General features: G+C 37.2%; 1 protein-coding gene across 1 annotated transcript in view; it reads right to left on the minus strand.

Annotated features, from left to right (window-relative positions):
* The window catches only part of LOC126176627 (probable chitinase 10), a gene marked incomplete at its 3' end in the record, with an annotated part of 192366 nt that overhangs the window by 89699 nt on the left and 88561 nt on the right, over positions 1–14106 (minus strand). The window contains exons 19-22 of the mRNA XM_049923786.1: positions 11886–12025; positions 9077–9305; positions 8639–8818; positions 7166–7377 (exon numbers count right to left, since the gene is read on the minus strand). Coding sequence (XP_049779743.1) covers positions 7166–7377; positions 8639–8818; positions 9077–9305; positions 11886–12025 — 761 coding nt within the window. The remainder of the gene's footprint in view (positions 1–7165; positions 7378–8638; positions 8819–9076; positions 9306–11885; positions 12026–14106) is intronic.

A 14106-nucleotide genomic window follows, 5' to 3' on the forward strand; every position in this document is an offset into this window, starting at 1 on the left:
ACTATCTTATTAAAACAGTGACTGTTATAAGACAGTTCACTAACAACATAATATAGGCATCACATAATTCTAGATGTACTTGAAAATGGTGTCATAAATAAAGATTACTTATTATGAACAGCTATTTAGTGGATCTATTGCAATAATCATGTCATTATCAGATGTATATCATGCTGCTGGCCATAAAGAAGAAAAATTGAGGAATTTTGTGAAAGTCATCTTGTAGCCTCCTACAGTCACTCAATGATGACACCTTACCATACACCAAAGTGTCATCAGGAAACAGCCACAGTCTACTGCCCACACTATCCACGAAATAAATTATGTATATAGAGAGAATAACAGTGGTTCTGTCACACTTCCCTGGGACACTCCTGATGGTACCCTTGTCTCTGATGAACACTCACTGTCAAGGACAAAGTGTTGGGTTCTATAACTTAAGAAGTCTCACAGATCTGTGAACCTACTCCATATGCTGGTACCTTCTTTAACAGCCTGCAGTGGGGCACTGTGTCAAACAATTTCCTGAAATCTATAAATATGGAATCTGCCTGTTGCCCATCATCCTTAATTTGCAGTATATCATGTGAGAAAAAGGCAAGCTGATTTTCACGAGAGCAATGCTTTCTTAAATCAAGCTGATCTGTGGACATAAGCTTCTTGATCTCAAGAAAATTTGTTACATTTGAACTGAGAGTATATCAAAGGATTCTGCTGCAAACTGATGTTAGGGATATTGCTCTGTAATTTGGTGGGTCCGTTCTTCTGCCCTTCTTATACACAGGAGTCACCTGCATTTTTCCAGTCCCTTGGGACTCTGCACTGGGCAAGAGATTCACAATAAATGCAAGCTAAGTAAGGGGCAAATGCTGTAGGATACTCTTTGAAAAATTGAACTGGGATTCAGTCCAGACCTGGTGACTTATTTGTTTTCAGCTCCTTGAGTTGTCTCTCTACACCAGGCATGTTTACTACTCCGTTGTTCATACAGGAGTCTGTTCGATAGTCAAATGATGGTAATGATGCAGTTGACATGTTGAGTCACAGACAGGCACAACAAAAAGACTGCTAAACAAGTAAGCTTTCAGTCAAAAGGCCTTCTGAATCAGTCAAGACACACACTCACATTCACGCAAACACATCTCGCACACACATGACCACTGTCTCTAATTCAGAAGAAGACCTTTTGGCTGAAAGCTCACTTGTTTAGCAGTCTTTTTGTTCTGCCTGTCTGCGACTTAACATCTCAACTATATGGTGAGTAACAATTTATCTGTTTCATAATACTGTCATACGTTAATATTTTTTATACTACTTGAAGCTGCTGTAACTTCTGGCATTGTTTTTATCGACAGGCAGCTTGAAAATGCCCATGGGGTGAAGAAAGTGATTATTTAAAAATAAAACAGGCTATGCAGGAAATGACTAAGATGGGAGTTTATTTGAGTACTAGTATATCCTCAGTTCATATAGCACTATATCTCATAGGATTTTTTGTTTGTTTGTGTGATTTTCAGCCCTGGTGGAATAAAAAACTCGTAATGGCTTCCAGTTTTGCTACAAGACTTATATCTGAATACTGAAAAGGAGCAGTTTGTGATATTATTCATGGTGGAAAACTATGATGATATTTTTCATTAAAAGGGAAAAAAGACTGAAAAGAAGAAATAACAGCTCTGAGACAAACTTTAACACTGTGCTTTACATTCACTCGTCATAGTAACTTCCATTGAATTAGCATATGTCAATTTCTCTGTACACTACTAAAGTGGCACCAATTAATAATGCTTGCACCAGGCTGTAAACCATGTGAAATAATGAGGCAGCTTTAAAGAGGCCACAACCCTAAGAGAAGACACCTGCATAATGACATCCACATACAGAAATCCTCGAAGATAAAATTTTTTATGTAAAATAAATCATTGTATTGTGACATAAATGAGCCAAAATTTCAAGATCAAGTGAATTTCACATGAACTATGTCTCATATACTTTAAACAGTTATTTTACTCAAAATTCAGATCTTTCTTAATCTAAAACAAAGTTCCTTCACGAGTGAGGTGATGCAGTGGGTACGGCACTGGACTCAAATTCTGCAGGAGGAGGGGTCAAACCTCTTTACAACCCCACAGACTTAGATTTTCAGTGACTTTGATAAATTATTTACGTAAATGGTGGGATGCACTCTTTGAAAAGGGCATGGCTGATTCATATCTCTACCCTAGTCCAATTCAAGCTTTGAGTATATCTCTAACAATGTCAATGGCATGTTAAATCCTAATTTCCTTTCCTTCCTTCAAATTTTAGTCTTCCATCATGGATCAAAGAGATAAATTAATGGATGAAAACAGCAAACTTGATCATTAAAAAACCTACTTGCTGCTCACTAGCAACAATAGGACTGATGACAAGGATGTGACAGAGTTAGACTGGCTACATCCACACCCTGAAAATCACTGTGAAGTGCATGACAGAGGGTATTCCCACTGTAACATGTATTAGCATTAGTTCCCATTCCATTCACTCACTGAGCACAGGAATATTTAGTTCACAAATAGTTCCATGTGTTCTGTAATTAGTCTAAGATCATCTTCACAGTCCTTAGAGAGAGATATGTAGGTGGTTGCAGTGTTTTTTCAGATTCCCCACTTAAAATAAGTCATCCAGATGGTGTTTGTTTATTTATCCTCACTTAAAACTGGTTCTTGAACATTTTTAGATATGATTTCTGTGACACAGTTGACATCTGTCTTCATGTGGCTACCACACAGCGTTTCCAATCACAAGATGCATACATGGGCAATAAAAAAAAATTCCTGGATTTCTTGAATAAAGATTCACTTTTTCTTGGGTAAAAATACACTTTTTACCGGATGAAAGCAATACTTTCCCTCTGAGCTGTAAAACATATCAATCCTTTGAATGGTAGATTTTTTATACACAGGTATAGAACTTCCCGGCGCTTTAGGAAACAAAATCCAGCATAAAACAATGAGTTTTGGAAAGATGTTTGATGTATCGGAACATGGTCTACCCAGCTAGCTGCATGGTCTAATGCGCTGCTTCCCAGGCGGGAAGGCGTGCCGGTCACCTGCACGAGTCCGCCCGGTGGATTAGTGTCAAAGTCTTGTGTGCCAGACAGCCTGTAGATGGTTTTCGAGGTGGTTTTCTGTCTGCCTCGGTGAATGCAGCGTGGTTCCCCTTACTCCACCTCAGTTACTATGTTGGCAATTGCTGCACAAACACTGTCTCCACATATGCATAAACCTTAATTACTCTACCAAGCAAACATCTGGGTTTACACTCACCTGGTATGAGACATTCCCAGGGGGGAGTGGGGGTAAGGAGGGGGGTGGGGATCCTTTGGGGGCCGAACCGCACAATAACCCTGGGTTCGGTGTGGGGCAGTGGTGGGGTGAGTGGACTGCTGTAGCCTGTTGTGGGGTTGTGAACCACTGAGGGCTACAGGGGGGACGAAGCCTCTCCATAGTTTCAAGGTCCCTGGTTCAATACACAATACACAATGGGAACATGGGCACTGCATATTTTTGTATTAAAAAGGTATGAATACAAATTCCACCAAATACAGCAAGATAGCTTCTGAAGTACTGACATCGCAACAGTGCTGCTCAATTCACTTTTGTCAGCAAATCTTGGCTCCATCACATGATATTGTCAGCCAATGACAGCAAATACTCAGAGCATAGGACTTAACATCACTGTTAAGTAGTACAAACACACAAACATGAAAAGTTAATGATTCAAATTAATATGCATACAGTGCAGTTATAAGAAAAGCTAAGCTTTCCCAAATAATATTGATCTTTTTAAAGATGTGTTACCCTTTTAGATATATCAAACACAAAGGTGCCAGTAAAATTTTAAATAATGCCATAAATGGCTGGTCTTCTGAGCCCAAAATTTCTCTAAGTGGCTGGTCCTCAAAGTGTTAAGTTTTGAATAAGAGTCAAATGCTCCATGATTTAAGAAATTCATTTCACAGTCTCATGCACAACAAATACATCTTGAAAAAAAATGGAATTTGGTTTGCAAGTAACGCTTTTCAAAACACCATTCATAATATTTTCCTGTGATCTGTTAGAAACGTAAACGGCTGTCGTGTCATGCTCATCAAAAGCTGTTTGTTGTTATGAAGTATTCCATAGTCATCATTCTAAAGCCTTTGACACATTTTACTGTCAGCAGATGCCTGCGTGTGAACTGTATTTTGTTGTTACAAATGGCAGATTTTCTTTGCAACTGAAGTTTTATTCTGGTGTTATTCTCTCATGTATGTTTTATTTCTCCAGGAATATTCTGCAGTAGCAGGCTAAAATAAAATTCCTTGTTAGAGTATTAGTTCTTACCTCTCAAAACTGCAAAAATTTACCTGAAAACTAAAACAATGAAAAATTCCCTAATTCTAAAAAGTACCCAAGTTTATCCCATATGAAAAAATTCCCATCTTTTTCCCAGATTTCCCGTTGTCCCAGGGTGTATACACCCTGAATTAGTTTAACAAATTTGTGACCATTTGTTTGTCTTTCTATATGCATTTAATACCTCCTGTCAGTCCTATTTGGTATGGATCTCTCATGTTTAGCAATGTTTTGGATGGTTCAGACAAGTGCTTTGCAAGCAGTCTCATTTGTGCAGTGACTGTATTTTTCCAGTATCCTCCCAATGAACCAAAGTCTGCCACCAATTTTACCTATAACTGAGCCTATGTCATTATCATTTCACATCAGTACAGTTTGTTACACATAGGTATTTGTATGAATTGACAGATTCAAATTGTCACTCGCTGATGTTGTATCTGTTTATATAATACTATCATCCAAATGGTGTATGATTTTATGGAAAAATAAATGTAGACATGAATAAGTTAGACAGTTTTGTGTTATTGCTTGGCCAACAACTTTTACTACATTCCTGTGCAATATGTGTAAAGAAATGTATCATGAACAAAGTGCGTGGTCAGAGTAGGTGACAGCGCTATTTAATTTACTGCAAACAGATGACAATAATAATAACATTAAAATTTTGACATTTTGGATGTTTTAAAGCAAGGAAGAAGATTGGTAATGAATTTTATTATCATCTGAACAGATTGTAATATTCAACTTTGAAAGCTGGAATTAACTTCTGTCATTGTTGTAACAATGGGGACGTCGAACAGATGTGCAGAACTATAGACCTATATCTCTAACGTCGATCAGTTGTAGAATTTTGGAACACGTATTGTGTTCGAGTATAATGACTTTTTTGGAGACTAGAAATCTACTCTGTAAGAATCAGCATGGGTTTCGAAAAAGACGGTCATGTGAAACCCAGCTCGCGCTATTCGTCCACGAGACTCAGAGGGCCATAGACACGGTTTCACAGGTAGATGCCGTGTTTCTTGACTTCCGCAAGGCGTTCGATACAGTTCCCCACAGTCGTTTAATGAACAAAGTAAGAGCATATGGACTATCAGACCAATTGTGTGATTGGATTGAGGAGTTCCTAGATAACAGGACGCAGCATGTTATTCTCAATGGAGAGAAGTCTTCCGAAGTAAGAGTAATTTCAGGTGTGCCGCAGGGGAGTGTCATAGGACCATTGCTATTCACAATATACATAAATGACCTGGTGGATGACATCGGAAGTTCACTGAGGCTTTTTGCAGATGATGCTGTGGTGTATCGAGAGGTTGTAACAATGGAAAATTGTACTGAAATGCAGGAGGATCTGCAGCGAATTGACGCATGGTGCAGGGAATGGCAACTGAATCTCAATGTAGACAAGTGTAATGTGCTGCGAATACACAGAAAGATAGATCCTTTATCATTTAGCTACAAAATAGCAGGTCAGCAACTGGAAGCAGTTAATACCATAAGTTATCTGGGAGTACGCATTAGGAGTGATTTAAAATGGAATGATCATATAATGTTGATTGTCGGTAAAGCAGATGCCAGACTGAGATTCATTGGAAGAATCCTAAGGAAATGCAATCCGAAAACAAAGGAAGTAGGTTACAGTACGCTTGTTCGCCCACTGCTTGAATACTGCTCAGCAGTGTGGGATCTGTACCAGATAGGGTTGATACAAGACATAGAGAAGATCCAACGGAGAGCAGCGCGCTTCGTTACAGGATCATTTAGTAATCGCGAAAGCGTTACGGAGATGATAGATAAACTCCAGTGGAAGACTCTGCAGGAGAAATGCTCAGTAGCTCGGTACGGGCTTTTGTCAAAGTTTCGAGAACATACCTTCACCGAAGAGTCAAGCAGTATATTGCTCCCTCCTACGTATATCTCGCGAAGAGACCATGAGGATAAAATCAGAGAGATTAGAGCCCACACAGAGGCATACCGACAATCCTTTTTTCCACGAACAATACGAGACTGGAATAGAAGGGAGAACCGATAGAGGTACTGAAGGTACCCTCCGCCACACACCGTCAGGTGGCTTGCAGAGTATGGATGTAGATGTAGAAAGTTAAACAGGAAATGCCATCACATTCTCATTACAAATATATGTCAATTTTCACTCAACATTCTTTTGTTTCTTTCTTGGTTAGTAATATTGAATGATTTATCTACATCTGTCTTATTCTTTAATACTTTTGACAACTTTCTCCTTTGCCTGATGCCATTCTCAAGCTCTGAACACAAAAACTTGGAACTTACTAGTGTCTTCAACTTATATCTGCTACATTACTACCACATATTATTCCAAAGTATAAATTTGTATTTACATTTGTTCATAAGACAATTTCTTTTTCTCCAGCCTATTAACTGATGTAGAGCTCTTGGGTTTCCAGCTAGGTGGCAGTGTTAAGACACTGTAATATTTCAATGAGAGTCTCAACGCATCACCAGAAGATGAAGACTGTGACACTCATCAAAACACCTGCTTTCATTAGCAGAATACACCAGCAAACTCTACAGCCACACAACATATTAATTGTTTGCACTGTTTTTGCTCTTGATAGAGAATGGAATTTTGTCATGAAATTGGAAGTAAATCTCAAAACTTAACAATGGAAGTTTTATTTCCACTCATATTTGTGGCAGAGGAGAAAGGAACGTCATTCTGGTCTCTTTATGTAGTCTGAGCATTTAGTTTTGACTACTCTTTCCTGATGTAGAATAGCTAGGAATATAGTTTAAGCAAGCCATACCTGCCAACAAACAGGATATTCCCAGTCAAGATCCAATCCATCAAAGCCATATTTCTCCAAAAATTCGAGAACATGTTTAATGAAGCGCCGCCTTGCTGAAGGACTGTTCACTAGTCGACTGTATTTGTCACCAGCAGAGTCATTCCAGCCTCCGATAGCCAGTGACACTTTCAAACCTTTCTTTTTATAAGCCACTACTCGTTCATAGAACTCTGTTGAAAAATATGTAAAGTTTTTTATTTGAGCAATAGCAGCAGTCACAAAAAATTAAAAATGTAAATTAAAAATGTAAATAGATAACAACATTTGACAAAATTCACATCAGTGTTAAACAATCAAGAGAGTAATGTATCAACAGCCATTGTATCCTCACCGCTCCCCCCAACCCCTTTGCCCGCCATCTGTTTCTCTATCTGGACAATACATCTCACATTATTGTACATTCATTTTATTTTAGTTGTGGATAAATAAATCTATGATTTCATGTAATATCTTAATTTGAACCTCACTTCTTACTGTGTGCCTCAGTCATATCACAGTTTTTACTCCGCCTCTCTGTTTGTTGAATACAGCTCCAGTCATCATTTATTATGTTTGAAAAGTCATCATAAAATTTTTGAATTTTTTTTATGGCAGGAATATAGTAGAGTTGTAATGCATCTCACTAAGAAATGCAAGATTTTTCCAACACCGTGATGTGATAGATAACTGCTTACACAGATAACTGCTGTTTTATAAACAAAAATTACATAAATTAACATTAACGTAACAAAGAAGTGCTGTCTTTTCTTTTTATGTGTTTCTGTTGGTCATACTGGGAGCTGTACCTGACAGACAAAAAAACTGGCCTTTTCACACGGGCATTGTGAATTTAACATGTTTATAGATCATCTCTAGCTTTCTACCTGCTTAGACATGGTGGATTTTAGTTTATACTTGACTATGACTGCCTCAATCCTACTGTTAGCTTAACTGGAACAGTCATACAGGGAATAGGAAAAAAAGTTGAACAAATTAGTGCATTATTTCAAGATATTCTGCTATGACAACTCCCACACTCAACTATTTATTTGTTCAACAGATGAAGTTAAATGTTGTACTGCATTCTTACTATCCCATATCAACCTTTACTTGAGATTACTTAACCAGCCACCTAGTATGATTAAATTTAATCTTGGCCCTCACAGCCAGAACCAGAACTCGAATTATATGTGAAATCTACATCCCTGTAGCATGAGAGATAATTGCATGCACTATTCAGAAGAACACCTGCAATTAAGTGAACAGATTATTGCAAAACCAATCTTGAAAAGTGTGAAGACATAAAATACAAAGCACTACTTATGAAATAGCTCATGTAGAGATGATGTGAGAAAATCATGACTAATAATATTTATCCCCAACTCATTCACATTCATTTTATTTAAGAAAAGCAGGACTATGCCAGATAAGATCAATAACTGCAATACTCACTGTTGTCAAAGTCTGCCCATGAATCATGAGCTTTAATGATGAGATTCTCATAATCAAGTACGGCAAATCCATAGACAATGTGCGTGCAGAGGTTTGCATCAATATCTTCTGGAACATATTTTCCTAGGCCCCGTCTATACCATGCCCAGTTGGTAAAATAGCAAACAACTTTGAAGTAACCTGAAACAAATGTGTCTCAAATAAAATACAATGTATTAAATTCAATATTCTGAAATAAGTTCTAAGTAACTGATTAAACTAAACAAGAGGAGGTATTACTGTCCAATAAAGTGTCAGAAGTAATAAAAGGAAGATAATGTAATAAAATGAAAAGTGATAATCAAATCATAGCCCCATTAATAAGTTGCAGAAATAAAAGTAAATTACAACCTGATGTTTAAAGTTCAATGCTAGAGTTATAAGGCTGCAAGGAAGTACCTGAGATAGGTGGACCCTGAGCTGGTGGTGCCCTTGTAGAAGTAGTTGCTACAGGTTTCACTGTAGTGGTTGTTGCCCATGTCCATGGTGGCTTCGTTGTTGGTGCAGCAGTTGTCCAACTTGTACTCATCTCTGTAACAGGTTTCTGTGATGAAGCAGCTGGGGCTTCACTACCACTCTCCATGTCTGTACATTTGGCATTTTCTGGCCAGTCACAAATCTTCTCCATCTGGATAAGAATGCATTCATATTACAAACATATCTAATACAAAATTAAATACAAATATAGTAATCGCAACTTTTCAACTATTTAACACAGTGTTCTTCTTTTGCACACACATACTAAATACTACTTATGTTCCAACAATCCTTCACAGAGAAAGATATCTATTTGCTACATCTTCTCGTATATGCACTTGAATGACCATGGCAGTAAACTTCTACTCATTCTGGCTTAAACAAAAGTTAGAGAGAAGGATTAAGGTTTAGTGTCCTGTCCGAAATGAGGTCCTTATAGATTGAACACAAGTTTGTATTGGGCAAGGATGGGGAAGACAGTAGTTGGCTAAAGTACTATTAAAAATTTTAAAAGGAATTTTGAAGCCAAACAGCATGTACATCAACATCTATTCTCTGCAGGCCACTTTAAAATGTGTGGTAGGTGGTACTCTGTATATCATGTTACTTCCCCTTTTTTGGTCCAGTCACGTATGATTTGCAGGAAGAACAATTGCTGGTAAGCTTCCATGTGCACTTGAATCTCTCTAATTTTATGTTCATGTTCTTTTTGTGAAATATACATAGGACAAAGCAACATACTGCTTGACTTTTCTGAGAATGTATGCTCTTGGAACTTTAACAGTAGACCATAATGTGATGCAGAACGCCTCCCTTGTTGCGTCTACCATTGGAGTTCATTGAGCATCTCCATGATGCTTCTGTACTTACTAAATGAACCTGTAATGAAATGTGCTGCTCTTCTTAGGATCTCCTCTATTTCCTCTGTCAGTTCAGTCTGATATAGTACCCACACTGACAAGCAATATTCAAGTATCAGCTGAACAAGTGATCTGTAAGCTACTTCCTTTATAGATGTATTGCATTTCCTGAGAATTCTTTAAGTGAATCTCAGTCTCGTATCTGCCTTACTTGCAATTAATTTTATGTGATCATTCCACTTCAAATCACTCCATGCGCATACTTCTAGATATTTTATAGAAGTAATCACTTCCAGTGATTGTTCTGGAATTTTTTAATCAAACAATGAAGGGTCTTTCTGCTATGAATTCACAATAAGTTACATTTGTTTATGTTGAGGATCAGTTGCCACTCACTGCAACACCTGCATTTTGCTGCAATTTTCTAACGCTGTGACTTCTCTTTATACAACAGCATCATCTGCAAAAAGCTCGAACTTTGGACATTATCTACTAGGTCATTTATATATATTGTGAAAAGTAATGGTCCTATAACACCCCTCTGGGGCATCCCCAAAGTTACTTTTATGTCTGAAGACTTCACTCCATTCAGAATGACATACTGTGGTCTGTTTGCTAGAAACTTTTCAGTCCAGTCAAACAGTTGCTTTGACATTCCATATGCTCATATTTTATTGAATAGGCAGCAGTGCAGAATGGTACCAAATGCCTTTCAGCAGTCGTGGAACATGGTATCTATCTAGGCACCTGTATTTACTGCTTTCTGTGTTTTGTGCACAAACAGAGCAAGCTGGGCTTCACATTATTGTTGTTTTTGGAATCCATGTTAGTTCCTATAGAGGAATAATGGTTTTAGACCTGTAGTTCTGTGTGTCTGTTTGACAACACTTCTAGAAAATGGGAATAACCTGTGCTTTTTTCCAATCATTACGAATGGTTCACTTCTCAAGAGACCTACGGTGCACTGCTGCTAGAAGAGGAGCAAGTTCTTCAGTTGTTTTGAGCTACGATGAAAAATTTCAAAGGTATTTGTGGACTATTAGGCATGGAATTCAGAAAGTTTTCACATTATTATGAAGTGTAATACATATTTGAATCTATTACTAGTAATGGAAACCAGCAAGCTTTCGGCAAGAAGGCCAAGAGGAAGATTAGATTTTAATATTTTGTCAATAACAAAGTCATTATGGGTTCGCAACATGATTGGAATGAAAAAGTATGGGGAAGAGAAATGGGTGTGACCCTGCTTAAATAACATTCTCATCATTCACCTCAAGTGATTTAGGAAACCAAGTAAAACCTAACTCAGGGTGCTTAGGCAATGATTCGAGCCCCACTCTTGTTGAATACAAGTCCAGTGTGCTGAACATGACATCAGTTCACTCAGTAAATCTTTGAGAAGGTATGATGCTTGGACTGATGTGATAAATATGGCAATCTATGTACGTATGAAAAGCTATGAGGTAATCTTATTAGTGACTTAATATGTGTGAGAGTATCAGTCATATGATGTAATGTAATGTTGCTCACATTCTACCATACAAACTTATTTTTTTATGGTTCTTTCTCTGCACGGTGGAGAGGCTTAATAGTAATAACATTTGTTTTCTTTCTGCATTTTTATACATGTTATGTGGAAGATATGATTGGGTGTCTTAATTTATAAGTGCTGTAAATCACACTATGCTGTTTCTATTAACTATCAGTAAATACCTTCACCACATAAGAAGTGAGATCATTAGAGAAATATAATAAGTTATGCAATTTCATGTTATTTGTCTTTCAGCTTCTGAACATATGGTCCCCTTTGACATCCATAATTATATCAAACATAAAATCTGTAACTTCTTTCATCTGTATTAAGTCTTTACCTCATTCCAATGGAGCCCTGCTGCACAGTCTGCTTCATGATACCTGCCCCATTGGCAATAGAGGTATCGTGTGCAGTCTCCTGGATAAGGGTTGAGGGCACCCTGATTACAAGGGTCATCTGGCTGAGCTTTGTGAACCGCTACAACAAAAATTTAATTATTATGCTTTACAGAATGAGAATACAAAGGAAAATGAGTTCAGCACATTAAATACAAATTTTAGTTTCTGTATGCTCCTCAATGCCTCTGTTATGTGCTGAGTAACCATCTGTCCTGTTTCATTACTGTTATTTCATTCTGAATTTTCCATTGTTCGGATTTTGACTGTGACCATTGTAAAAACTTCTGAGACATAAAAACAGATTGCATCTACAACACAACAATATGCTACTGTGATACTGATTACATCATAGACACCTAATCAATGGATAAACAATACAGCAATTAAATAAATATTACTCTCCTGTTCTATTTACTCACATCTGGTACTTAACTGCCAGTTTTTAACATAGATAAAATGTCTCAATTATAGCTTCGTGAGGAGATGAAGTTTAATGAGGCTCTAACTGATGTTTTAATTATTCATAGAAGTTGGGATCTCCTTCAACATGTAAATGAAGGATTTACTTTCTTGAAATTAGCAATATTCAGCATTTATATTTAATATACAAGACAGGAAAATGTGAGGAAGTATTACTAACTATAAGCTTTCTGTTTCAGAAAGGTTTGATCAATACATATATTTTCTTTATCTACAGGTTATTTAAGAATGCCCAAAAACTGAAAAACAGAAAAGAATATACAACAGATGAAATAAATGTAGAAAATTAATTTCTGAAGGCAATATTTTACATAGGAGATTTACATTTGCAAAATCATAGCTGTCAAACATACCAGATTCTATGGATCTAGAAAACAACAGAAGTTATTTGTTTGTATGAGAAAGGTGACTAAAAATAATAAAATGGGATAGATTACTACTCACCACACAGAGGCAGCACTGAGGAGCAGACAGGCACATTTAAAGTAGATTTTCAAGCTGTTTAAGCAATCAGACAAAGGCCTTCCTCAATCATAGAAAACACACACACAAAACTCATAAACACATGGCCAATATCATCTCCGGGCATGAAGACTATACCGGTCATGTGTATGTGAGTTGTGCAGGTTTGAATGTGTGTGTGTGTGTGTGTGTGTGTGTGTGTGTGTGTGTGAGAGAGAGAGAGAGAGAGAGAGAGAGAGAGAGAGAGAGAGAGAGAGAGAGAGAGTCTGTCCAAGGAAGGACTTTATCTGAAAGCTTATTCTGCTTACAAATGTTCTTCAAATGTGCTTGTCTGCTTCTCAATGTCGCTTGCTATGTGGTGAGTAGCTATCTATTCTATTTCATTATTGTTACTCTGTTCTGAATTTTCCATTGTTTGAAATGTGACTTTAAGCATTATAAAAATTGCTGAGGCATACATATCCCAGATTTTATATAAAATCATTGAATAAAATGCTCAAATGAATTGTAGAAGTACTTGCTGTAGGGGAATAAACTAGGTTTTGGAGGATGTAATATTGTTTGCTGTGATCCAGCAAAAGGACTTTTACTAACTTATCTGTGTGTGTTATTGTTTAGTTTTTTCCACACAGTTAACATGCCATTGTCATTAGCAAGCATCAAAGTTTTTGAAAAGGGCTTCAGTATTTTGACTACAAATGAACATCAAGGGTGGGAGCATATCAAATACTGAACCTTTTGGGATACCGCTGTTTGATGTTATTCCTCCATTTTGTATCCAGTTTTATTCTTATGAATCAATATCTTAAAGTCACACAGTTATGTGCTATAAAGGTAAGTGTTTATTCTTTCAAAGGGAAAGAACTGTCGTCAGTTCTGTAACATTGCAGTTCTGCCAGGCATATTTTGTAATTGACACAAATATCAATGACTACCATTATCTGATCTAAAGACTTGTCACAAAACCTAAAAGTATTCTAGTCATACATAATGGCTGTCACTAGCACTGAAGCTAGTGTCCAGACACTCACAGATGACACAGGGACAGAAATTGAGGATAGAGAAGGAAAAGCAAATATGCTGAATTACATATTCAAACATTCCTTTAAAAGGTGATACAGATACTTAAAAGAGCTGAAATAACTAAAGGATTAAACAAGGCTCTAGAGTCTGATGGAATTCCACTCAGATTCTATGCAGAATTCACAGTTGAGTGAG

The sequence above is a fragment of the Schistocerca cancellata genome, chromosome 3 (genome assembly GCF_023864275.1).
Source record: "Schistocerca cancellata isolate TAMUIC-IGC-003103 chromosome 3, iqSchCanc2.1, whole genome shotgun sequence".
Classification (NCBI taxonomy): Eukaryota; Metazoa; Arthropoda; class Insecta; order Orthoptera; family Acrididae; genus Schistocerca; species Schistocerca cancellata.